This window comes from Scatophagus argus, chromosome 22, assembly GCF_020382885.2.
Source record: "Scatophagus argus isolate fScaArg1 chromosome 22, fScaArg1.pri, whole genome shotgun sequence".
NCBI classification, from domain to species: Eukaryota; Metazoa; Chordata; class Actinopteri; family Scatophagidae; genus Scatophagus; species Scatophagus argus.
The window spans coordinates 17,997,058-18,025,057 of NC_058514.1; the positions used below are offsets into that span (position 1 = coordinate 17,997,058).

The following is a 28,000-nucleotide window of genomic DNA, read 5'->3' on the forward strand; positions in this document are numbered from 1 at the left end:
TCGTCTCGTGAGCTGAGTGTCTCGTCACACCCCTACTTTTAACTGATTTAAATGTGGATATATCATCAGAATTTATATCACTTGTGGTTTGACTGACCTGAGCAATGACAATGAGTCTGAAGAATAAGACTTGAGACTCGCACATAATGTAACCTACTCCAACCTCTAGAGTGCGGAAATGAAGGATGAGATCTAACTCAGTCCTCCCCAAAGGAAAGAAGCAGCCCAAATAAAGACTTAAATAAACACAAAAGATAATCTAAAATAAGTCCCCCCTCAAATTTAACAAAGACAGCCATGTTTCTTTAGCCTTAAACTTTTTTGGTAATAAAAGGGTAATGTGACTCATTACTTTTCTGCATATGACATGCCTTGGTAAAGACTGTACCATTAAGAGAAGGTAAGAAAAACAGGAGTCAGTTATCTTTTCACATCTTTTATTTTGTAAGATTAGCAAGGGACAGATTTACTATAAAATATAGTATTTAGTATTAAATATAAAGGACAAAACCAAATTGATAAAATCCATCCATTATCCATACCGTTTATCCGTCAGGGTCGCAGGGGGCTCAAACCTATCCTAGCTGACTACAAGTGAGAGGCGGGGAACACCCTGGACTGGTCACCAGTCAACAGTAGAACTGACACACAAAGACAGACAACCCCACACATACACACACACTAAGGGGCAATGTAAAGTAGCCATGTAGAGCAGTAACCTAATGTGCATGTTTTTGAGACTGTGGGAGGAAGCTGGAATACTCTGAGAAAACCCACACAGGCACAGGGAGAACATGCAAATTTCACACAGAAGAGAAGAGCCCAGAGCCAGACTCGAACCTGAAACCCTCTTGCTGTGAGGCAACAGTGCGAACCACTGTGCCAAAATTGATACATTTTTTTAACTCTTAATTTAATTAATTAATTAATTAAATTCAGTTCACTTTCAGTTAAAATGACCACACCCTTAAACTAACAGAGATTTGCTATACTTGTTTATTATGATTGTAAGCAAAATACTGTGACTGTTTACAATTCCATGTATACAGTCTCTGTAGGCAAACTAGTGCACTACTACAGAACAATAAAACTGTTTTTCCACTAATGGAAGATGAATGTTGTTAATATGTTGTTAATAAAGTAGTGTGCAGTCAGTGCAGTGCCTTTGTGTGGTTTAAGGGGTGAGTCTAAGGTTCAATTCATTCAATTCAATTATATTTAAATAACAAAGTTATCTCAAGACACTTTACATGTGTGTAAACAACACATTCAAAAAAAGAGAAAAGAATCAGAGATAAACAGGTCCCAGGGCAAAACCCCTGATGATTCTGATTGGTTGCTAAAACAGGATGTCCACAGCTTCAGGCCATAGGCAGCTCATGATAAGCTGCATATTGTCCAGTAACGTGATGGTAGATCTATGAAAACAAGGACAAAAACATACTTATATACTTAAATATGCAGAAAAGTAAGGTTTACAAAAAGCACCGCGATGAGTGCTCACCTGCCTCTCGATGTCAGCCAGCAGGCTGCTGGCTCCTAGACGGAAAAGGGGAGGGCAAAGCCAGTCACTGCCCAACTCCTCTTTGACCAGAGTGAGCCACAGCAGAGACTCCTGAGCTGTCCGGATCCCTCCTGCTGGCTTAAAGCCCACCTGAGGGAACACATACACCTCTGTCATCAGGGCATGCATTTAAGGCACAACTCTAGATATCAAGTGTTCAACTGCTGCTGCTGTAACAGCTTAACTGTTATGTAGAAAAAAATCATTAAATAAATGCCACAACTGCCCCCCACTTTCTCCCAGAATTCAATGACATCTCATTCTAAATACATAGAGATTTATATAAAGTTGGTCCTCCCTTTTCAGCTATCGCTGCTTCCACTCTTATGAGAAGGCTTTCCACAAGATTTTTGATTTTATTTTTGTTTCATAACATTCGAAAAGTCTCTCCTTCATTGTGAAAAACAATACCCCTTTTCTATGTGTCCTAATTTACAGACCACCTAAACTCATTTCTGGTTTAATTCTGGAATTTTCCGATTTTTTATCAATCATAACGGTAAGATACGACAGAGTCCTCATTCTGGGTGATTTTAACATTCACGTCTGTTGTCCTGCTTCCTCTCCACTTGCCTCCGATTTCATTAAACTGTTACAATCTTTCAGTCTAACCGAACATGCAAAGTTCCCCAGTCACTGCAAAGGTCACATTTTGGCTCTTGTGATCTCCAACTGTGTTAATGTAGATCAAGTGTCCTTGATAGTTTTTCCTGTCTCCAACCAGCGCAGTTCAGTTCCAGGTTCCAGGTTCCGGGTTCCACTCATTCTTCCTGACCCTACACCCACCAAAACAATCCACTCTCGCCCCCTGAGCTCACTCTCTGCCCCAATTTTCTGTCAAGCTTTTTCTGAAAATTGGAAATCGAAATGGCAGCACAGTAGATGTGCTGGTTAGTACATTTACCAGCACATGCACTTGCATTTTAGACTCCATAGCTCCATTCAGATGCAAAGTGTTAAAGCCTGCAGCCCTGCCCTGGTTTAATGACGTGTCAAGGAACATATTTGCAGGAAGGCTGAGAGGAAATGGAAGAAAGACACTTAAAAAAACTTGCCACATGCAAGTTTACATGCTACCCCCTCAGTCATATCCTGCGCAGTCACAATATTGATTTCCACTGTTATGCCAATGACATTCAACTTTATGTACCACTCACAACCAGCAGCTCTGATGTCACACATGTCCTATCCTGCTTAACAGAAATCAAAAACTGGATGTCCAGCAACTTTCTGCAGTTAAACAACACTAAATCAGAAATCATCATCATTACACCTCCCACCCCCAACTCCTGTAATGTCTTCCTGTCTTGGCACCTTGTCAAATAATGTATGTGTTGAGGGCCCCAAACCTTGGTATCATCTTCGACTCCAAGCTTTCCTTACATACACAAATAACCAAGTTTGTTCAATCCTGTTTCTCACAACTAAGACAATTAAGAATACTTTGACTGAGATCCTCTGGCAAGGCCCTCCTGTCAGTTCCCAAATCCTGGCTAGTCACTAAGGGTGACCACGCCTTCGCTGTCCATGCCCCCAAACCCTGGAACTCAAACTCGGTGCAATCTCTTCTTAAAACTCACTTTAATCGTTTGGCGTTTCCTAGGCATTGATCTTATTAAACTCAAATTGTTATTTCATTTTATCTTAATCCTGTTTTATTTTAATTTATTGAATTTTACTGCATTTTATCTAATTAGTCACTGATTGTCCTTTTTGGTTTGCAATTGTTTTATTGTGAAGCTCTTGGTGAGTTTTGAAAAGTGCTATATAAATAAATTTATTATTATTATTATTGTTATCTTAATTTATTCTCACCTGGAAAAGTCATTTTAACACTTCTCACGTGTGTTATCTTTATTTTGACAACATAATTACTCAAATACACATTGTATTTGCTGAGATTACTCATAGAAATACTGAGATACTCATTTTAAGTTGGGCATGTCATCTTCTAGCAGGAATCACAATGGGTCTTTATCTCCACAGACATTGGGGCATCCGATTTCTGAGTAGCTTTTAAGTTAAGGCTCTTCAAAATGTCTGGTTACTGAATGGAACTAACAAATCAGACAATTAAACTTTTATTAACCAGAAAACAATTATAACCTATAGAAAAGCAGAAGAAAGTACTGTACCTTGTAGCCTGTACACAAGAAGTAGTCACGGATGGCCCTCACCATCACTATGGCGACAGCGTAAGTAGCATTGACAGCCTCCTTTCCTGTGGAAGTCTTGATGAAGTCTGAACCTGTCAGGTTTAAAAAGGTGACATGTAGTCTTCAACACACCAACACAGAGTGAAGCACATAATACAGTCATGATGCTATCTAGCACATCTTCACTGACATCTTTAACATTTCCCTGAGCAGTGCTGTCGTTCCAACCTGCCTCAACTAATGTCCTCCCTGTGCCAAAGAAGTCTCCAGCGTCCTGCCTCAATGACTACCCTCTCGTTGCACTCACACCCATCATTAAATATTCGAAAGGGTCATCATGAGGCACATCATGACCATGCTGCTGCCCTCAGTGGACCCCCTGCAGTTCACAGACGACGCCATTGCCACCACCCTCCATCAGGCCCTTACCCACCTTTCAAATAAAAACACATACGTACATACGTTGTTCACAGACTTCAGCTGAGACCCAGAGTATGCTCGGCCTGAACACCTCACTCTGCAACTGGATCCTGGACAATCAATCAGGAGTAGCATCTCAGGCATCACTGCAGTATCTACTGGATCCCAACAGGGCTGTGTGCTCAGTCCACTGCTGTTCACTCTACTGACTCACGACTGTGCAGCAATACACAGCTTGAACCACATTATCAACTTTGATGATGACACAACAGTGGTGCGTCTCACCAGAAACAACAAGTCAGCATACAGAGAGGAGGTGAAACAACTAGCAGCCTGGAACAGAGCCAATAACCTGTGTCTGAACGTGGACAAGACAAAAGAGATGGCTGTTGATCTCAGGAAGGATTGGAGTGACCACACTCTGCTGACCATCAACAGATCCAGATCAAGACCACCATAGTCCTTGGTGGCCACCTTGCAGAGAACCTCACGTGGTCCCTCAACACCAGCTCCATCACCAAGAAAGTGGGTTGGAAATTGGACCACAACTCCCTGCAGCGGATAGCGAGGACAGCTGAGAGGATCAATGGAGTCCCTCTCCCATCCATCACAGACATTTACATCACACAGTGCATCCGCAAAGCAATCAGCATTGTAGGTGACACCACTCATTCCTCACACACGCTCTTCACCCTCTTGCCGTCTGGTAGGAGGCACCGGGGCATTCAGTCCACCACCACCAGACTCCAATAGTTTCTTTCCTCAAGCCATCAGACTCCTAAACTCCTAGGGACAGGACTGACATAGTCATAGACATACACAAACATATACTCCAGAAAAACACATGCACCCCCAAAATTTGCACACGTCTGCACTACACGCACTTTAACAACCATACCCCAATGTCCTATTGTGTCGTGTGCACGTTGTATCGTCTTGTCTGTCTTGTGTTTAACTGTGCACATGCTGTGAAAAACCGTGAATATTTATTTCCATTCTACATATTCTATTTTTATTTTCTTATTTTTATACGTTTTGTATTTTTATTTCTAATTCATTTTAATTATGTGTAGCATTCTGTGTAGCATCATGTAGCATCCTGGAGGAATGCTGTTTCATTGCTCTATGTACTGCACATACATAGCTATAATGACAAATAAAACTCCTTGAATCCTTGAATGTGCTCATTGTTCATCTGTCAGTATGTTTTCTATTCAGCTGCTCCATATCCAAAAGTGCACAGGAAGATTTAACATGCTGCTAAAATAGGAAAGCAAAGTGAGTGACACAGTGTTGTGTGTGAAGGGACAGAGAGAGGATGGACAGAGCATTACTCTGACAGTCTGGCCTGGCCAGACAAGAACATATGCTGATGCTGATGGCTAACAGAAGGCAGCTGCACGCTCATCAATTAAATCCTTCATTTTTCCTTCCCTTCCTTCACAGCCAATTATGTTTTATCAGCTTTCCTGATAAAAATAGAAGATGAAATGACGCTCTTTAATAGATTATCCACAAACTGTGGGCCGCAGGAATGAAAAAAACATCAACCCTTCTGACTCCGTGGTGTATAATGACTGTTCATTACTGAACCGCGCAAGATGAACATTTTCTAGTTCATTAAAGACACGTTCTATGTATTTTTTCAGTCTTTCTTCCTCTCCCCTTGTGCTCAAATTGGCATAATCCTTAAGATTCGCTATGGGGAGTCTTAATTACTAGATAATGGATAACGGTTATTAAATGCGGGTGGCAGTAATGAAGCTCTATTCATTTGAGCGGGCAGGGGGATACTGGCGGAGAACAGCAGAGCGAAATAGCCTCCATCAGAGATTAATAGGTGAAATTATCATTCAATTTCAGGAATCTCATACGCAATTCATAGGAACAAGGAGAGATTAAGGAGTGAGTGTGGTGACAAAAGCAATGCATTTCAACAATGATCTCTATCAGAGCCCCTGACAATTTGGTTCTGTAATCTGCTTATTATGTGACTGCTAGTTAAACATACTGCCCGTGTGTGCATATGTTGATATGTGGGTATAAGAGAGGGAGAGCTCCACTGATCAGGTTTGGCTTTTCAAAAGGCAAGAGAAAAGACTAATCAGCAACGCCACAAGCTGGATGACGGCTGGAATTACACCAAGACTTCAACATTTACTGACTTCTGCTTTTTTAAATGTACTGAATGTAGGTCATCACTCAGAGTTCAATACGCAATTAATGTAGTTATGCGTGTAAAACAGGAAAATAATGACTTAAGTATACAATAGAATTACAACGGAGCATATCCCAGCTGACAACGGGCAAGACGCAGGGTACACCTTGCACTGGTCACGAGTCAATTGCAGGGCTGACAAGACAGACAATCACACACTCACACCTTTGGGCAATGTAAGATAAGATAAGCCTTTATTAGTCCCACAGAGGGGAAATTCTGAGTAGAGTAGCCAATTAACCTAATGAGCATGCTTTTGGGACTGTAGGAGGAAATCAGAGTATCTGGAGAAAACCCGCACAGGGAGAATGCAAATGCCGCACAAAAGGGCCTAGACCGGGATTCGAACCTAAAACTCTCTTACTCTGAGGAAACTCACAGCAAAAAACTTCGAGTTGTTGCTGTGTATGTATGTATGCCAATTAACGTTGTTGTTGGCTACACACATATTATATTACTATTATGATATTACTCTTGGATTAAAATATGATTACAGAATTGTTTTTTTTATAACTTTGATATTTTCAGTACTATTAAATGTGAATATTATATTGTTTAAAATGTGTGACATTGAAAAAGATTGTTTATCTGATGGATGAAGGAGTGCTGATAATACAACACGTGCTTGTGACCAAAGACTTGAGACTTGAGATTGGATTTGCAAAGAAAAAAAAAATATGTGACATAATCTCTGGTAGATAATAACTGAATTTTCATTTTTGAGCAAACTGTTTCTTTCACTAAATGTTAATTGAAACAAGTGACAACTATTCCTTAAATTAAAATTTTCTTCATGAAGAACAGACATAAAAGACACACTGAAACATGTCAGAGCAGGTTGTCGATCTGTGGTATAACTGACCAGCCATCATGGCAACAAGGCTGGCTTTGTAGACGTTGGTGAAGGTGCCCAGCTCTCCAACAGCCAAGATTGTCTTCATGTGGGCATCACCACAAGCCTCCCGAAACTGACAGATCTCATGATACATGGCTGTAAAGGACAGGAAGAAACAACTAATATTTTACCCATGATTAAGACATGAACAAATGAACAAAAGGTCAGACAGTCACCAAAAGAACACAGAATTGAACCTGCTCAGTTACCTAAAATTAATCGCAAGTACAGTATATCAGTACATGAACAAGTAAAAAAAGAATATAGTAACTCTTCATTTATTATATTAATCACTTAAAGAAATTATATGCAGGACAGTTCAATTGCTGTTTATAAGTTTGAAAACAAGAGTGAGTGGAGAATGAACAGAAACTTTTACCTTTGAACCATCATGAATGAGAAGTACTAAACGTGATCAGCATAACCAAAGTTTCAAAATCAACTGGGCAAAGGAACTTGCTGAAATAGATTTCAGTTCTTGTGAACCTAAAGACCACAGTCAGTGAGACCTGTCCTAAAATTACATTGTGTCTTTCTTGTCACATGTTCACAGGATACCTTCCCACTGTCCTGTGAGGGCAAGGGTCCTGTTGATTACTATGTCAATCTCAGTGGCACCATCAGCCACAGCCATGCGGACTTCCTGCAGGCGGGTTTCCAGTGGTGTCTGGCCTGCGGGGAAACCAGTGGCCACTGGAGAAGAAGGTGGGCACACAAAGACAGACAATCACACATGCTTAAACACACACCCTAAGGGGCAATGTAGAGTAGCCAATTAATCGAATGTGCATATTTTTGAGACTGTGGGAGAAAGCAGTGTACCTGTAGAAAACCCACACAAGCACAGGGAGAATATGCAAATTCTGCACAGAAGGGCCCAGAGCCAGACTTGAACCTAGAACTCTCTTGCTGTGAGGCGACAGTGCTAACCACTGCCCCACTGTGACTGAAGTGCAAGGTTTATTCATTTTTATTATTTACATTACAGACACAATCACACACACTCAGCTCAAAAATTCATTCCTGCAGTAAAAGATTCCTGGATTCAATTTTAGATGACTTACCAGAGGCAATAGGCAGGCTGGAGTTGGCTGCTTTTAATGATATGACAGCATCAGCCACACGGGATGGATATACACACACTGCTGCCGTGGTCACTCCTGATGCACAATACGACAGAAGCAGCAAAGAAGAGAAGAGGAAACATGCTCATTAACTGGTGTGTGTTGCCCTCTGCAGGTTGAATTCAGGTCTGTTGGCTCCAAAACTGCTGAAGGTGAAAGTTACTCTTCAACTTTATTTTGTTCAAACGTTTGACTAACTAGTAACTGCCACAACTTGTCTGACTGATTAAATTTCGGGATCTGCCTGACTTCGTTTTTGTGATTTCACCATGTTCTCAGCTCTCTGGTACAATGCTATTGTTACAGATAAAAATAAACAAAACAATGAAAGCTGTATAAACTTGTAAGAGTGAAAGTGTAAAAGACACTGAAGGATGCAAAACAGACTATAAGCTGGTAGCAAAATTGTATTGCGTGACTAATGGCAGTGAGTTCAACTGAAATGCTGGCTTGAATTTGTGTAGCTGTCAGTAGCTGAAGGACATGAAAAGTTGGAAAAGTGGGGAAGGGCTGAAAAAAATCTCATAATGATCAAACATAATCAAATATGTGGAACATTTTAACATAATGGAGCTTCTGACATAGAACGAGAATGAGAGCTTAAAAGGAATATGAATACTTCCAAAATGAAAATTAAAGTGTAAGCTGTGGGATCTTTTTGTCTTTGTATCTGTATTTGTATGAATATGAAGCTGAATAGTTAGAAAAGTCAGAAAGACTCTACCTGGTGTGAATGTGACTGAAAATTCATTAAATAAATTCTTCAACTGAGTTTGTATCGTATAGTATGAATTGCCTGATAATACTGAAAGTGATGATGTCTGAGTCACACTTGCACATGTGAGAGAGAGGAATTATTAATTATTTTTAATGATATCATTACTATTATTATCCACCAAGGCCAGTGAACCACTCTATTATGATATGCAAATCTACCAGCGGAATCTCTATATAAAGGATAGGTTTTGAAAACTGATGGTTTGTCCTCTTCCTCCTCGTCATCATTGCCAGGATTCTGCTGCTGAAGTATTCATTTAGCTGTTCATCTCTGGGGGCCATCTTCCTGATGTGTTCTTCGATCCTCCGCCTCGGCCTCCCTTGTTCCACTGGGTGCCTAGTCTCAGGGCGCTAGACTTGGAGTGAAACCCTCCATGCATTATGAGAAGCTCCCTTGTTTTGATGTCAATTATCTGATGGTCGGAAGGTCGTACGTATTGATGGCTCAGACCTTGTTCTTCCCATTCAGCTGACTTCACTAGACCTGCCTCACACAGTTGGGGCCTCTTTATGGTTTCCATTTGCCTGCAGAATCCCGAGGTATTTGTAGCGGTAGCTACATATCTAGTAACATATCTAGTCAGAATGATATTCGGATATCATTGCTGTAGCTCCTGGTGATGACGATCAGCAAGTCAGTGTCTCACTCATTCTTGGTGCACAGCTTGATGTCATCCATGAAGAGGAGCTGGCTGATGGTTGCTCCACTTCAGAATAAGTATTCATAGCCACTCTTTGTGATGATTTGGCTGAGGGGGTTCAGGCCTGTGCAAAACAGCAGTGGGCACAGTGCCTTGCAAAAGGCACTCCTAAAAAAAAAAATAATCAAAAACTCAAAATTGGCATGTGCATATGTATTCACCCACTTTGCTATGAAGCCCCTGAAAAGTTCCAGTGCAACCAATTACCTTCAGAAGTCACATAATTAGTGAAATAAAGTCCATCTGTGTGCAATCTAGGCATCACATTATCTGTCAGTATATGTACACTTTTTCTGAAAGGCCTCAGAGGCTGCAACACCATGAGGACCAAGGAGCTCTCCAAACAAGTTGTGGAGAAGTACAAGTCAGGGTTGGGTTATAAAGTAAATATCCAAAACTTTGATGATCCCCCAGGGCACCAACAAATCCATCATCATCATCAAATGGAAAGAACATAGTATCACAACAAACCTGCCAAAAGAAAGGGCCAACTCACGGACCAGGCAAGGAGGGCATTAATCAGAGGGGCAATACAGAGACCAAAGGTAACCCTGAAGGAGCTGCAGAGTTCCGCAGCAGAGACTGGAGTATCTGTCCATAGGACCATAATAAGCCGCACACTTCACAGAGCTGGGCTTTATGGAAAAGTGGCCAGAAAAAAGCCATTAACTTAAAGAGATGAGACTAAAACTGAACTTTTTGGTCACCAAGAAAAACGCTTTGCCTGATGCAAACCCAACACATCTTATCACCCCAAGAACACTATCCCACAGGGAAACATGATAGTGGCAGCATCATGTGTGGGGATGTTTTTCAGCAGCAGGGACTGGGAAACTGGTCAGAATTGAGGGAAAGATTGGTGGTGCTATATAACAGGGATATTCTTGAGCAAAACCCGCATCAGTCTGCCAGTGATTTTAGACTGGAAAGGAGGCTCACCTTCCAGCAGGACAACCCTAAGCATACTGCTAAAGCAACACTGAAGTGGTTTAAGGAGAAACATTTAAATGTATTGGAACAGCCTAGTCAAAGCCCAGACCTCAATCCAATTGAGAATCTGTGGTCAGACTTGAAGACTGCTGTTCACCAGCGGAACCCATCCAACTTGAAGGAGCTGGAGCAGTGTTGCCTTATAGAATGGGCAAAAATCCCAGTGGCTAGATGTGGCAAGCTCATACAGACTTACCCAACGCAACGTGCAGCTATAATTGCCACAAAGGTGGTTCTACAAACTACTGACTTTAGTTGGGTGGGGTTATTTTGTCCTATTTGTTATTTTCTTCACAATAAAAAATATCACATCTTCAAAGTTGTAGGCATATTCTATAAATGAAATGATGCACCAACAAACAATCCATTTTAATTCCAGGTTGTGAGGCAACAAAATACGAAAAATGCAAAGGAGGGTGAATATTTTTGCAAGGCACTGTACTTGCCACACTTGGTGGTAACTTGATGCAATTGGCTTTGAGTTGACTTCTAGAGTTGTCTTCTACAGCCCCACTGAATTCTTTATAAAGAAAGTTGGGGTCTTGGTGAGGTTGTACATTTCCAGGCATTCCAGTATTTGTGTGTGGCATTGAGTCGTAGGCTGTCTTGTAGTCAGTCCAGTCGGTGTACAGGTTGGTCTGCCTGATCTTGAGGTACCTGACTCTCTTGGCCGGAGAGAGACCCACCATACCCGAGGAGCTTAAGAGGAGACGGCGAGGCTGCAGAGCAGGGCTTAAATAGAGGATGAAGAAGAGAAAGTTCTACATCTCTGCAGTCATCACTGGAAACGTGAGGTCATTGGCAAATAAAGTGGATGAACTGGAAGCGCTTGTCAGGACACAGAGGGAGTACAGAGACTCCAGTATCATGTGTTTCACGGAGACGTGGCTGCACGAGCAGATACCAGACTCTAACATCACCATTCCCGGGTTCCAGACAGTTCGAGCCGACAGAGACTCCATGACCGGCAAGAAGAAAGGAGGGGGCATCGCCATGCTTGTGAAGAACAGGTGGTGCCATCCCGGGCACATCTCTGTTAGTCTGCAGCTCGGACATCGAGCTTGTCACCGTCGGACTTCGTCCATATTATTTGCCGAGGGAGTTTACCAGTGTTATCACTGTCACTGTTACATTCCTCCATCTGGAAACGCAGAAACGGCGTATGACGCCATCTACACTGTGACTGCGGGATTACAAACAAAACACCCTGGGGCGTTCATCATAATCACAGGTGACTTCAACCATGTCACCCTCCCTCTCATCCACTTTCCCAACCTTCTACCAGTTTGTAACATGCGGCACCCGTGAAAATAAGACTTTGGACCTGCTGGACGCAAATGTTAGGGATGCATACAGCTCCACTGCCCTGCCACCACTGGGCAGGTCAGACCACAACCTAGTCCTGCTCTCATCATTATACAAGCTTGTGGTTCAGAAGCACCCAGTCACAGTGAGGACAGTGGGAAAATGGTCTCCTGAGGCCATGGAAACACTGCGTGGCGCGCTCGAGGCCACAGACTGGGATGCTCTGTATGAGGCACATGGTGAGGACATTGATGGCCTGACTGACTGTGTCTCTGAGTACACTGGGTTCTACATTGACCATACCATCCCCACTAAAGAGGTCCGCTGCTACCCAAACAACAAACCATGGGTAACCAGCTACCTGAAGGCCCTTCTCAATCAGAAGAAGAGGGCCTTTAGATCAGGGGACCGTGCAGAACTCAAGCAGGTACAAAGGGAGCTCAAATGCGGCATCAGGGAGAGCAGGAACAAATACTGAAGGAGAAATACTGGAACACAAACTGGAGGAGAACAATACCGGGGATGTCGCCGGCTTTCAGAGGAGAGGCGGAGGTGCAGCTGTGGGGAATGAACAACATGCTAACGAGTTGAACATGTTCTTCAATAGGTTCAACTCCAAACCCTCCACGCCCAGCAGCCCCTCCACTGCTTCTACTGCTTTTCCAAACAACAAACTGTCACCTCCCCCACCACCTCCTGTCCCACACCATTCCAGTCAGTGGGATCAGCTGAATCCCAGAGAGCCTGAAAAGACAGTCTATTGGCATACAAAAAGGCCCTTCGTGAAGCCAGAACTGCCTATTATTCAACATTAATAGAGAAAAACAAGAACAACCCACGTTTTCTCTTGAACACTGTAGCCAGGCTGACAAAGAGTCACAGCTCTGTTGAGCCTTGTATTCCTGCAGCTCTTAGTAGTGAAGACTTCATGAGTTTCTTCACCAATAAAATCAATAACATTAGAGAAAAAATCAATAAAGATCTCCCCAGAATAGCCGATATAGTGTCATCAATAGAAATCTCTTTTAATCCTACTCCATCTCTGGACAGGTTCCTGCCCATAGACCTCCCCGTGCTGACTTCCAGCATTAACAAATCTAACCCAACTACATGTCTCTTAGACCCCATCCCAACAAAGCTCCTCAAGGACGTCTTTCCCTTGATTGGCGTTTCCTTCTTAGATCAGATCAACTTATCCTTAACAACAGGTTATGTACCACAGGTGTTTAAAACCGCTGTCATGAGACCTTTACTTAAAAAACCTTCACTTGACCCAGACATCTTAGCAAACTATAGGCCGATATCCAACCTCCCGTTTTTATCTAAAACACAAGAGTGGTTGCAAATCAGTTAATTGATCACCTACACAGGAACAGTCTCTTTGAAATGTTTCAGTCTGGTTTCAGAGCCCATCACAGCACAGAAACAGCATTGGTTAAAGTCACAAATGACCTCCTCATGGTGTCAGACCACGGGCTTGTCTCCATACTTGTTTTACTGGATCTCAGTGCTGCTTTCGACACTGTAGATCACAGCATTTTATTACACAGATTAGAACATGAGACTAGGATCACAGGGACTGCGCTACGCTGGTTCAAATCATATTTAACAGATAGATTTCACTTTGCTCACGTTAATAATGTTTTCTCTTCATATATAAGGGTTAGCCTCGGTGTTCCACAAGGTTCAGTGCTTGGGCCGATCCTGTTCACTTTATACATGCTCCCTCTAGGAAATATTACTCAGAAACATGGCATAAACTTTCATTGTTATGCTGATGACACTCAGCTGTACTTATCCTTAAAGCCTGAAGAAACAGAGCCGTTAGCCAGACTCCAGGCATGTCTTGAGGACATAAAGGACTGGATGACCTCCAATTTTTTATTATTAAATTCAGACAAAACTGAGATCATTGTTCTAGGCCCCAAATACCTTAGAAATAGAATAGCTGATAATATTGTCTCTCTGGACTATAATACGTTGGCCCCCAGTACGACTGCGAGGAATCTCGGCGTTATCTTCGATCAGGACGTGTCATTTATCCATCACATTAAACAGACCTCTAAGACCGCCTTCTTTCACCTCCGTAATATTGCTAAGATTAGGAGCGTCCTCTCTCAGAGTGATGCTGAAAAACTTGTCCATGCTTTCGTTACTTTTAGGCTGGACAACTGCAACTCACTATTGTCAGGATGTCCAAATTACTCTGTTAATAACCTGCAGCTGATCCAGAATGCAGCAGCTAGAGTTTTAACAGGAATCAGTAAAAGGGATCACATCTCCCCCATCTTAGCTTCTCTCCACTGGCTTTCGGTAAAATTCAGAACAGACTTTAAAATTCTCCTACTTACATATAAGACCCTAAATGGACTAGCCCCATCATACCTGCAGGATCTAATAGGCCCATATATTCCCAATAGATCACTCAGATCACAGAGTGCAGGTTTACCTGCAGTTCACAGAATTCATAAAAGTAGAACGGGAGGACGAGCCTTTAGCTATCAGGCACCCCTACTGTGGAACCAGCTGCCAATCTGAGTTCGACAGGCAGATACCACCTCCACTTTTAAGACTAAACTTAAAAACTTTCTGTTTAGTAAAGCATATACAGTGGCTTGCGAAACTATTTGGCCCCCTTGAACTTTGTGACCTTTTTCCACATTTCAGGCTTCAAACATAAAGATATAAAACTGTAATTTCTTGTGAAGAATCAACAACAAGTGGGACACAATCATGAAGTGGAACACACTTTATTGGATATTTTAAACTTTTTTAACAAATAAAAAAACGAAAAATTGGGCGTGCAAAATTATTCAGCCCCTTTACTTTCAGTGCAGCAAACTCTGTCCAGAAGTTCAGTGAGGATCTCTGAATGATTCAATGTTGACCTAAATGACTAACGATGATAAATGGAATCCACCTGTGTGTAATCAAGTCTCTGTATAAATGCACCTGCACTGTGATAGTCTCAGAGGTCTGTTTAAAGCGCAGAGAGCATCATGAAGAACAAGGAACACACCAGGCAGGTCCGAGATACTGTTGTGGAGAAGTTTAAAGCTGGATTTGGATACAAAAAGATTTCCCAAGCTTAAAACATCCCAAGGAGCACTGTGCAAGCAATAATATTGAAATGGAAGGAGTATCAGACCACTGCAAATCTACCAAGATCTGGACGTCCCCCTAAACTTTCAGCTCATACAAGGAGAAGACTGATCAGAGATGCAGCCAAGAGGCCCATGATCACTCTGGATGAACTGCAGAGGTCTACAGCTGAGGTGGGAGAATCTGTCCATAGGACAACAATCAGTCGTATACTGCACAAATCTGGCCTTTATGGAAGAGTGGCAAGAAGGAAGCCATTTCTTAAAGATATCCATAAAAAGTGTCGTTTAAAGTTTGCCACAAGCCACCTGGGAGACACACCAAACATGTGGAAGAAGGTGCTCTGGTCAGATGAGACCAAAATCGAACTTTTTGGCAACAATGCAAGACGTTATGTTTGGCGTAAAAGCAGCACAGCTCATCACCCTCAACACACCATCCCCACTGTCAAACATGGTGGTGGCAGCATCATGGTTTGGGCCTGCTTTTCTTCAGCAGGGACAGGGAAGATGGTTAAAATTGATGGGAAGATGGATGGAGCCAAATACAGGACCATTCTGGAAGAAAACCTGATGGAGTCCGCAAAAGACCTGAGACTGGGACGGAGATTTGTCTTCCAACAAGACAATGATCCAAAACATAAAGCAAAAGCTACAATGGAATGGTTCACCAAAAAACATATCAAGGTGTTAGAATGGCCAAGTCAAAGTCCAGACCTCAATCCAATTGAGAATCTGTGGAAAGAACTGAAAACTGCTGTTCACAAACGCTCTCCATCCAACCTCACTGAGCTCGAGCTGTTTTGCAAGGAGGAATGGGCAAAAATATCAGTTTCTCGATGTGCAAAACTGATAGAGACATACCCCAAGCGACTTGCAGCTGTAATCGCAGCAAAAGGTGGCGCTACAAAGTATTAACTCAATGGGGCTGAATGATTTTGCACACCCAATTTTTCATTTTTTATTTGTTAAAAAAGTTAAAAATATCCAATAAATTTTGTTCCACTTCATGATTGTGTCCCACTTGTTGTTGTTTCTTCACAAAAAATTACAGTTTTATATCTTTATGTTTGAAGCCTGAAATGTGTCAAAAGGTCACAAAGTTCAAGGGGGCCAAATAGTTTCGCAAGCCACTGTAGTTAGCCGCAAATAAAGTGTGTAGGGCTGGTAGGCATAGTTACACTCACCTCATGATATATAGCCATAGGTAGAATAGGTCTGACTAACTGTTAATCTTTAAATCTCTATCATAGCTAAGCTGCTATAGGCCTATGCTGCCGGGGGACACAAACATGATCCACCAAGCAGTTTCCACCAAGCAGTTTCCCCTCCTCCTTCCTCTTCTATCCTCTCCCCTCGTCAGATTAACATACAATTCATTATTTTATGTCACCAACTGTGTGTCCAGTTCTCCTCGTAGTCTTGTGTCTCTCCCTCTCTCTCTCTCTCTCTGTATCTTTCTGCAGGTCTCTCTCCATCCAGATCTTCAAGTTGAACTGTAGCCGGCTCTATGACCAACTCAATGTCTACTGTTGACATCTGCCTGTCATTCTTCTGTGCACTGACTATCGGCGGGGTGGTTCTCCCTACGGGCCGAAATTGAACTGATAGGATAGTGATTTTCAACAGCACATAAAAAATACATGAATGTTACAGCAGTTCATTATAATTTCATTATTATAATTTCAGTCTTGTGAAATGTTAAAATCATACTAAGGTGGTAGTAAAAGTGAAACAAAACAGTTGAGATTTTGTTTTACTTGTCTTTTTAGTAATGTCATTCTAATGTTGTTAACTGCTTTCCTGCCTGTACAACATCCATTGCACGTCTGCCCGTCCTGGGTGAGGGATCCCTCCTCTGTTGCTCACCCTGAGGTTTCTTCCATTTTTTCCTGTTAAAGGTTTTTCTGGGAGTTTTTCCTTAGTCGATGTGAGGGTCGAAGGGCAGAGGATGTTGCTGATGTTATGTTAAGCCCTTTGAGACAAACTGCTTGTAAAAATGGGCTATACAAATAAAGTTGACTTGACTTCACATAGCAGCCCCATATTGGGGTTGCTGACTGCTGAAGGCCAAACTAGAGAACATGAAGGTGAGCCTCCCATCATCACTTGGGTTGATGACTATCTGACGGGCAGACCGCAGTTTGTGAGATTACAGAACTGTGTGTCTGATCGTCTGATTAGTAACACTGGGGCCCCCCAGGGAACTGTGCTGTCTCCCTGCCTCTTCACCACATACACATCAGACTTTGAGTACTGCACTGAGTCGTGTCTTCTGCAGAAATTCTCTGATGACACGGTCATTGTAGGGTGTGTGGAGGGAGGGAGGGAGGCTGAGTACAGGGACCTGGTCGACCATTTTGTGAAGTGGTGTGGGGAGAACCTCCTGCAGCTGAACGTGACAAAGATGAAGGAGCCGGCTTTACTTCCTGAGGAGGCTCAGGTCCTTTCATGTTTGCAACAAGATGCTGCAGATGTTTTATCAGTCTGTTGTGGCGAGCACCATCTTCTTTGCTGCGGTGTCCTGGAGTGCGGGCATCAAGGCAAAGGACACCAACAGACTGAACAAACTGATCAGGAAGGCAGAGTCTGTTGTTGGCTGTAAACTTGGCACTCTGGAGGACGTGGTGGAGGAGAAGATGCTGGCAAAGCTGCTGGCAATCATGGACAACCCCTCTCATCCCCTCCACAAAGCACTGGACAAGCTAAAGAGCAGCTTCAGCAACAGGCTCATTCAGCCCCGCTGCTCTACGGAACGATACAGGAAATCGTTCCTACCTACTGCCATCAGACTTTACAACTCATCTACCTCTGTCATAGCCACGATTACATGCCTGGACTAAAGCTACCTGTCACCTTTTGCACTCCGAAAAAATTTTATATACTGATTACTGTTATACTATTATTTATTTTTACACAAGTGTCCTTTAGTGTATTTTATTCTATTTCTCTATTCTATTTTTACACTCAGTATTTCATGTCATTGTGTGTTTTATTGTATTCAAAGATACTGCACTGCTATGACAACCTAATTTCCCCTTGGGGATGAATGAAGTCATCTATCTATCTATGTGACTACTGTCCTAACCTGCTAATGATGTCTGACAGGAACTTCCATGTTGTGCAGCTTATTGGCTGGAAGTTGGATGGAACTGCTCCCCTCTGAGGATCTTGCAGAATCCTGATATATATATATAAGCCGCCTTCTCTACATGGATAATCATGTCAGCACAAGAACAGGCACTTAAGTACAAGCACAAGATCAATCGAGGCTGGGGTATACCACATTAGACAGGAACTCAGGTGCAGGCTGTGCAAAGATGCCCCTGAGACAATCCAGTACGTAACAGCAGGGTGTAAGATGATGGCAGGAACAGTGTACAAGGAACGCCATAACCAAGTGGCTGGCACAGTATACAGGAACATCTGCAGTGAGTATGGGCTGGAAGTCCCAAAGTCAGGGTGGAAGATGCCTGACCACGCAAGATCCTGTGGGACTTCCAGATCCAGATGGACAAAATGGTGATGGCAAACCAGTCAGACATTGTGGTGGTGTGTGACAGTCTTCCTCAAGCCACTGGGAGTACACTTTGGATGGTTCAGTGGAGAACATCCTGTTTATTCTCCTAGCTTCTGCTTCTCGCATGTATCTCTTAAAGCAGGCAGTCAGAGTTGTGAGTCTTTATTAGGCAGTCTCCAGTGCCTCAGATGTAGATTTCATTGGTAGTCCTTTCTTCATCACACCTCTCTGTAGTTCTGAGAGCTGACTGACTCTCCGTTTCGCCCTGATCTTGGCCTCCAGCCTCATCTTCCATGGGGGACAGTGCTAACCTTGTATCAAAGCATCTCAAGGATTACTGTCGCTGTGGTGTACTCAGCTCATTGTCTCGGTTAACGACTTAGCAGGGATAGTCTGCAGTGCTCCATTCACATCTTCTAGCAAATATAAAGGAACTGTCACTTAGCCATGGTAACTGACCACAGGGGTACCAGGTATCCAGCTTTGTCATTATCTTCATTCTAAGGTCAGCTGCCCTCGTGTTCAGGAACACTGTATTTGTTATTGGGGCTTGGCATCCTTACGCAGACCTTGTTCACCCAGGCAACGGGTCTCAGATAGGCGGATAGCATTAAGGACTTTAAGGACTGCCTAAGGGTCCACACTGGATACATGGCCCTGCTCTGACCAGAGTTTGTTTTTATATAAATATATGTAATGCATTTCTCAGCATTAATCCTGACCAAATCTCCAACCCCATTTGCAGAAATGCAGCCCCAAACTTGCAAGGAACCATGCTTCACTGCTGCCTGCAGATACTCATTATTGTATTATTGTATTGTACCACTCTCCAGCTTTTCTGTGAATAAACTGCCTTCTGCCATAGCCAAATATTTCAAATTTTGACTCATCAGTCCCGAGCACCTGCTGTCATTTTTCTGCCCCGTTTCTGTGTTTTCATGCATAGTTGAGTTGCTTGGCCTTGTTTCCACGTTGGAGGTATGGCTTTTTGGCTGCAACTCTTCCATGAAGACCACTTCTGGCCAGACTTTTCTGGACAGCAGATTGGTGTACCTGTGTCCCACTGGTTTCTGCGAGTTCTGAGCTGATTGCACTGCTGGACATTTTCCAATTTCGAAGGGAAATAAGCTTGATGTGTTTTGCATCTGCTGCACTCAGTTTCCTTGACCAACCACTGCATCTACGATCCTCAACGTTGACCGTTTCTTTGTGCTTCTTTAAAAGAGCTTGAACAGCACATCTTGAAAGCCCAGTCTGCTGTGAAATCTTTGTTTAGGAGAGACCTTACTGATGCACTACCTTGAGTCCTGTTGCTGTGCTCAATGTTGCCAATGGTGTATGACGTATAACAACAAACCACTGGTAGCAGAGTTTGGCTGTTCCTCACCCAGTTTCAAGCCTCCTACTCAGCTGTTTCTGTTTGAGTTGAACGACTGGGTTTCAACCCACATGTGAAATTGATGATCATTAGCACCTGTTTGGTATAACTGGTTGATCATACACTTGACCATAATCCTATAAAAATCCTAATAACAGGCCATGGGTAACACCAGAAGTCAAATTTGTCCTCAAGGATTGATGCTGTTTTGAAGCCGAAGGGTAGTCACACCAAATATTAATTTGCGCAAATCAGGCCTTCATGGTAAAACAGACCACGAAGCCCATTTTGTTTACTACATAATTCATATGTGTTCATTCATAGCTTTTCAGTGAGAATCAGATAGATTTCTGTTCTGTTCTTTCACTGCATTTTGTTAATTGATAAAAATAAACTACTAACACTGCCATTTTAAAAGCATTCTTAGTTAGCATTTAGCATTTTTCACACCTGCCTCAAACATTTCCACAGTACTGTAATGTGTAATATGTGTGTGTCCCAAAATTTTACAAGTATTTAATTTACAAATCTAGTAATCCCTACATTGAATATTTTGGGGGGTTTGGACTGTTGGTAGGACGAAATGAGATATTTCAGAAAAAATGAATCTATTAATCAATAATGAAAACAACTGTGAGGGTGACTAGCTGGCCTACTATACAGTGTTTGACTACACCATTCTCCCTTTGTTGTGCATAATAATTACAGATAATGAGGTAATAGATAATGTAATAGATAACAGATAATGATTTTATGGGGTTTTGTGCAGAGCTGTGTGAGAGAAAGAGTTCTCCCAGTTGGTGAAGCTGTTTTCTTTCAAGTTTACAATGATTATGTTTCTGGCAACAGAAAACCTTTGTTGTCCATATCCATCTTCCTGAGCAGGTCACGTCGGACTGGATGGATGGCTTTTAGACACAGTCGATGGACATTGGATGAAGTATCATCTCCACCCAGAGTTGTCAAATCAATACATGTAATAGCCTTCAGCAGCCAGGCAGCCTGCAGGACAAACAGAAATAGCAGTAAACATCATAGTAAACAGTTTTACTTTGCTTCCATCTCCATTAGAGCTAAATCTCAATGCTGTCAGATGTTTCGTCAGAGTGGATATTAGTGAGACTTCTTCTTCTCAGACCATCTACAGAGTTGCCGCCAATAGCAAAATGACTTCAGTGCTGGACTGGGTAACAGCAAGAGGGTTCCATGTTTGAATCCCGGTCTGGGCCCTTCTGTGCCAAATATTCTCCTTGTGCCTGCGTGGGTTTTCTCCAGGTACTCTGATTTCCTCCCACAGTCCCACAAACATGCTCACTGGGTTAACTGGCTACTCTACATTGTCCCAAGGTGTGAATGTGTGATTGTGTGCGATTGTCTGTCTTTGTGCATCAGCCCTGCAATTGACAGGCAACCAGTCCAGGGTGTACCCCGACTCTCATCCGCTGTCAGCTGGGATAGGCTCCAGTCCCCCGCGACCCTTACAGATAAGCAGTATAGAAATGGATCATTAATGATATTAATAGTTAAAGCTGCAAGCAGCATAGGTATGTGGGGCAGAAGGTATTTGTGATCCGTTGCCAGCAGGTGGCAGTATGAGTATAAATGAATATTGTCTCATAGGTTTTTTCAAACTGGCACTCTTATCCAACACCCCAAGCTTGGTGCAGATTGGACAATGTATGTTTGAGTCACAAGAACTTACTGTTTCTTGCCGAAGCTTCAGAATTTGCTGCAGCACCATTCCATGACAAGTCATTAAGAAGCTTTTTAGGATTTCCTGATTGCTCGTGAGTTGTGTATCTGGTCATTTAGAGGCAGCAGTACACATTGTAAAAAAAATATATAGTTAAATAGTTAAATATAGTGTTGCCAGCAGGTGGCACTATGAGAATTACTGAATATTTACATCTAAGCGTCTTCAGGATTAAACTCTTATCCACCAAGTTAAGTTTGTTAAAGACTGGTTAAGACACACCTGTTTTCAAGGCAAAACATCAAACTTTACTGCATCACAACAGCCACGCCTTTGAAAATCTTTGGTAACTTTTCATAAGGTGACCAAGTTTGAAGTCATTTCGATGAAACCCCTATGACAAGTTTGTTAAAATATGACCTCTGCAAATGGTCTTAAAAACATACAAGCTAGGTGAAACACACAGTGAGGGCTACTTTGTTGAAATGTTGTAGGGGGTGCTGTGGAGTCATTTTGCCACAGCCAATGCAGGATACAATATCAAGTAATAACATTCACCCCCTGGGACAAATGTGCCATGTATCATGAGTTTAATGGCAGAACTTCTAACTCCGCTGCACTGGTAGAGTCACACCTTTTAAGTTTTGTGGAAACCTTTGATAACGTTTCAGGACCACTGAGTCTTAAGTCAATCAGATTAAACCCCTAGGACGAGTTCGTTAAAATATGACCCCTGTAATGGCACAAAAACCATAAAAATGTAAACATTAATTCAAAATAGCTGACTTCTTGTTGGATTTAGGTCATAGCACAAGAGACTTTTTTATACTTCCTGTTACCAGTAGGTGGTGCTACGACTGATCCTGAACATCCACATGTACATGCATTCAGGCAACCACTGTCCTCAAACATGTAAAGTTTGGGGCAAACTGCACAAAGAACATGTCAGTTATAACAATGTCCTGTTTTCTGGCATCAAACATCAGCAACATCAAAATTCACCATGCCACCACAGGAAGTGTGTTCACCCAAGGTACTGTAGGGGGGATGAGATACATACCAAATTTCATGAATGTCAATGGTAGAGTCTGGCCATGCAAGCACCCCACCCTCAACCACACCATGTGTATATTTTGTTTTTACTGTATTGTTTTGTTTTTAGTATTTAATACTAAGACTTTCCACAAATCACACAGGGTCCGACAGCCAGATCTAACTTCTGGATTGACAAGAGTTGTAGACAAATGTTTTCATGTTTCCACATGGTATCAGTAGGGTAGGGTGATACAATAACTGAGACAATATAAAATTGTCAACAGGTTTTGTCAAACTGTTGGTATTGTAGTATCCCCTTTATATCATGCAATTGTGGACAATGTTTCAAACTTTATTTTTGACCGATTATTATGTTTCTAAACTGATTTTCTAGAAAGCTTATTATGTAACCTAATACAATACTGTAACATAATTTGCAAAATTGCACAGGATAAAAAAAAACAAAACAAAACATTGACATGCATACAGGCAAAGACATTTAATGGCATGCTAATTATCTGTTAAAGTCATCATGTTATCTTGTCATAATGTCAAGTATCTACAGTGTAACACACTGAATGCTGGTGAAATGAAAGCTCTACCTGCCACTGTTTTGTGGGCATCTTTAGTCCTTGAATGCGCTGAGCTCTCTTCAGGACAGCCTGTCTGTTGACTCTCACTTTTGATATCCACTCCAGGTCTGACATCCATGAGAAAGGAATGAAGGAGGAAAAGAAGGACAGATGGTATCATACACTGTACTGATTTTCAAGCCCAATGAGGATTTTGGGCAAAATAAAGTAAAATAAAATTGACCTGAACTGAGTATATAGCACGATCTGTATTGTCATAGTCAAAGAACCAAGTGACATCCCATGCGCAACCTGAGCAACGGGGTCCTTGTAGGATTAGGTAAAGACTTTGAGGAAATACACACACACAAACACACACACACACATATATATATATAAAAGTATAAAAGTTAAGTATATATATATATATATAAAGTATATATATATATACAAGTATAAAAGTTTGGACACACCTTCTCATTCAGTTTTTTCTTTATTTTTACTACTTTCTACATTGTAGATATATACTGAAGACATCAAATATATGAAGTAGGATATACGGAATTATGTAGCAAAGATAAAAATGTTAAATAACTATGTTTTAAATTTTAGATTACTCAAAGTAGCCACCATTTGCTGCGTTGACAGCACTGCAAACCCTTGGCCTTCTCTTAATGAGCTTCATGATGTAGTCACCTGAAATGGTTTTCACTTCACAGGTGTGCCGTGTCAGGGTTAAGCCTCAGATATCGCAAGCTAACAGCACCTCAGATTAGAGCAGCCCAGATAAATGCCACCCAGAGTTCTAGTGGCAGACACATCTCTACATCAACTGTTCAAAGGAGAGTGCGCAAATCAGGCCTTCATGGTCAAACAGACCACGAAGGCCATTTTGTTTACTACATAATTCATATGTGTTCATTCATAGCTTTTCAGTGAGAATCTGCAATGTAGTCATGAAAATAAAGAACAACCATTAAATGAAAAGGTGTGTCCAAACTTTTGGCTGGTAGTGTGTGTGTGTGTGTGTGTGTGTAGGCCTATTTTTATGTATGCTGTGGATTCTGTGGAGAAAATAACAATAAAAAAGTTTATCCATGATCAGCAACCACAGATAACAGTATATGACAGTATATATGCTTTCACTGTTGTTATGTCATTAATGTACAAGAAGTATGCAACAAATTAAAGTTTGCTCCTGGTTTGTAAAAGGGTTAGGTCTTGGGGGTATTGGATTTTATTTTTTACCAGGCTTCTGGTTTTTGGTGCACTGGCACAGGGGCCAGGGCAAGACTGCTACTCCCACACTCACATACAACCCCCCTGGTACCTTTGGCAGAATGGATCTGGTCAGGTCCTTTTAATAGGTAAGTATGAGTAGAAGCAGGTCTCATGGTAAGTGCTAGTAATAATAATAAATAGCAGAATAAATAATTTGATAAATAACGATACATGAATAAAAAGAATAAAAGATTAAAAGATACATAAAAAGGGATCAAGTACACAGAAAATCATGCAGTACATTAAAAAAGTGCTATATGTTGTAAATAGTATACACACCAAGTCAAATGCATGCTGCATTGATTTATTTGAACACACAATTAATAAAGAGCACATCTATATATATAAATATGTACACACACACATATAACCACATACATATATCCATATATATATATATATATACATATATATATATATATATATATACACATACACACACATGTGTATATGTCTTGTATAGTCTGTAAATCATGCAGTGAGGCACTGGATTAATTAAAAAGGAGTTAAAATTAAATAGAGGCATAATACATGTGTTAGAGAGACCATTGCATATTCCTTAATATCTCTACTCATACTACGCTAAGGTTCCTAACTTGAGTAATTAATATTTTAATAAAACTATCCATAGTCACCCATATTTGGGGGGATGGCCCATTATAAAGGTTTGCATGACATAATTATTTTTTTCAGATATTTCTAAAGGTGTCATAAATAGTGTCGCCTCCTTGCCCCTCCAGCTCTCTCTCCCCGGAGGGGGGGAGAAAAAGAAAAAAGGAGGAACACTCCTTAGTGGACATTAAGGCCCGAGGGGATCCGAGTCTTCAGTCTGTCGATCCAGCATCCCTCCCTCCACCTTCTCTGACCGCCCGTCCACGCCGCGCAGGCCTCAAGACCCATAACGTTCAACTGTTGCGTGGGGTGGGACCGGAAATGATTAACTAATGGGGTTTGTAGTTTATCATTCCTAGGTCTAGGTTAGGTCCCAGGCCTACTAGTAGACCTGTTCATGTTTGTGACTGGGAATGTGCTGTGTTCGTGGAAACATCGGGTAATCCTAGGTTGACTTATGGAGTTGATAACAAAGTTCGTGTGACCGCTTAACATGACTGGGATTGAGTGAAACCAGACAATAAAAAGATATCCTTTCACAGCTCAGGCCTCAAGTCACATGAGAAAAAATAGCCTAAAAAGTGCGTTGGAGTTGTTGTAAGTTATATTCTTTTCAAATTTCATGCAGCTGCTTCCACTTTTGCACTAAATTTGGTCAAACATGTTCCAGATCTATAATTCTACTGGCTGCACAAAAACCTGAATAATTCAATGTGACTGAAACATGTGACTGTGGGAAAGTCAAAGGCAAACAAGAGGATTTTCCAAATGGTGACAAGTTTGTACTGGCCGTAGTAAGTGTGCACAGACATTAAAATCTTACACTTGGATTTGGGGAATTATGATCACAGCTGCCATCTGGTGTACAGCAAAGATATTTAGGTATTTAATGTTTAATATCCAGCAACCATCTTAGTGTCGATTATAAACAAGTCAATTACTTACTTACTTGAAAATGAGGCAACAAAACTATGTTAAATCAGTGTAATGCAATCTGCTTCTGACAAGTGTAAACCACCTCTTATTTCATATGAGCACGTCAAGGCCCCAGTGTACTATGAGCTGAGGTGTAGTTGGGTTTAAATAGTCAGCTGAGCAGAGATAGTCTGTCACGAGGTCTAAATTATACCGTCACTGTCTGACTAGTTACAGCAGCTCCATCAGAATATATTTAACAGTATGTTGCCCGTGTCAGTAAAAATGTAATTATAATTATTTTAAAATAGACGTCTTAGAAACACACACGCAGACCCGGTGTAATTTCAATGTTTGAAATTACATAGCGTTACATTTCACTTACTAACTTGATTTTACTGTTATAGCTACATACGGCCACGTGTTAAGGTATTAATGTTAGAGATGGTTACACAGTAACATTTCGATGCTCAGCAGGCCAGTGACCTCAACAATGTTACTTGTTTAAACAAATGTATGCGTCGAGAGATGAGGCTATGACGAATTTTCTTGACTACTGGAAACACACAAGCAGAAAACGCAAACACGGAATAAAACGTCTCATATTCTGGTAAGATGAAAAGTGTCAACTCACCGCAAAACGGCGATGACCACACGTGTAAAGTACTGACATTATTATTATTATTATTGCAGTTAAACTGAGACTAAATTTGGATTTAGCTTTCAACTTGTACTCACCGAGTTTCGTCCCTGGATTCCTGGCCGACATACTGAAGGACAAATAATTTTTAATAATGTGCAGAAGCTGAAATTAAAAGCAGTACCAACTTCTTCTCGGACTGAATATTTCTACAAAACTGTCGTCACCCTACGTCCTGCTTCTTCTTCTTTGTTTTTCTGTTTTATGGCGGTGGAAACCATCCTTAAAATAGATTACCGCCACCTAGCCTACTATGTTAGAGTGTGTGTGTATACATACACCTCTATGGAGCCAAATCAGGGACAAAAGCTTCACTAATTTTAAAAAAGATTTCAAACTGACAGTTGAAATTTCAATTTTGAAATCTAACTAAAAATAAGAGCAATTTGTATGTAATTTTTATTCAGTTCCGAAATTCTTTTGAATAAATTATCTTATTTTCAATTTTTACTTTCATATATTTCAGTATTTGATGTCTTTTTTGCGGTTGCCAATTTAATATTTTCAGATTCACATCTTTTTTTTTAGAATGTTATGTTTTATGTTTCTTTTTTATTAAGCCCTGCTTTTATTTATTATTATTATTATTGCTTTCAGGTCTTTTTTTCAGTTTCAGGTCTCATTTTTTCAGTTTCAGACTTTGGCCCATATCTGACGTGGGGTGTGTGGCATCAGCTAGAGGGGTGTGGAATCATGAGTGACAGCATAACAAGGAAGGCTGAGGATCTTCCTCTGACATGTTGCCTTCAGGGAACATAGGTACTGTGAGAAATATGACTCCACACTCCACACACCATATTCACATTATGGGCAGTGAAGAAACTGACGCCACTGATAAGGTTCTGTTTAGCAAGCCTTTTTAAACCAAACTCAGCACCAATCACAGTATAAGAGCAATTAACTATGTCACATTGTGCACTGCAATTTTAACGTTTCATGTTTCCCATTTTCACATGAAAAAAACTTTTCATATTTTTTAGTTCAAGTACAATCTTGTATTTTTCAAAGTTCAAAATCGAAATTTCTAATCTCTTTTTCAAATT

The 28,000-nt window shown here is 41.3% G+C and overlaps 1 protein-coding gene across 3 annotated transcripts; it reads right to left on the reverse strand.

Annotated features, from left to right (window-relative positions):
- Nucleotides 1–423: 423 nt before the first annotated feature.
- dera (deoxyribose-phosphate aldolase (putative)) lies at nucleotides 424–27,153 on the reverse strand. Of its 3 annotated transcripts, none has more exons than XM_046378547.1 (9): nucleotides 26,996–27,153; nucleotides 23,480–23,577; nucleotides 21,004–21,151; nucleotides 8,318–8,413; nucleotides 7,812–7,946; nucleotides 7,221–7,349; nucleotides 3,700–3,812; nucleotides 1,509–1,654; nucleotides 424–1,418 (listed from the first exon to the last, which is right to left on the reverse strand). In XM_046378547.1, exons 1-9 carry the CDS (start codon nucleotides 27,024–27,026, stop codon nucleotides 1,340–1,342), a joined length of 975 nt encoding a protein of 324 aa, XP_046234503.1. In that variant the 5' UTR covers nucleotides 27,027–27,153; the 3' UTR covers nucleotides 424–1,339. The 3 variants fall into 3 exon arrangements, with proteins under 3 accessions (XP_046234503.1, XP_046234504.1, XP_046234505.1); XM_046378548.1 differs by having other exon boundaries at nucleotides 1,505–1,654; nucleotides 26,996–27,152; XM_046378549.1 differs by lacking the exon at nucleotides 7,812–7,946.
- Nucleotides 27,154–28,000: the final 847 nt, after the last annotated feature.

Excerpts from the sequence above, each read along its gene's own strand:
- dera (XM_046378547.1), bottom strand. The coding sequence starts at position 27,026 with ATGTCGGCCAGGAATCCAGGGACGAAACTCG. Across the intron at positions 8,414-21,003 it reads GATGGATATGGACAACAAAG|GAGTGACCACGGCAGCAGTG; the intron begins GTTTTCTGTTGC and ends ATTGTGCATCAG. Across the intron at positions 7,350-7,811 it reads CCTCACAGGACAGTGGGAAG|CCATGTATCATGAGATCTGT; the intron begins GTATCCTGTGAA and ends TGTCCTTTACAG.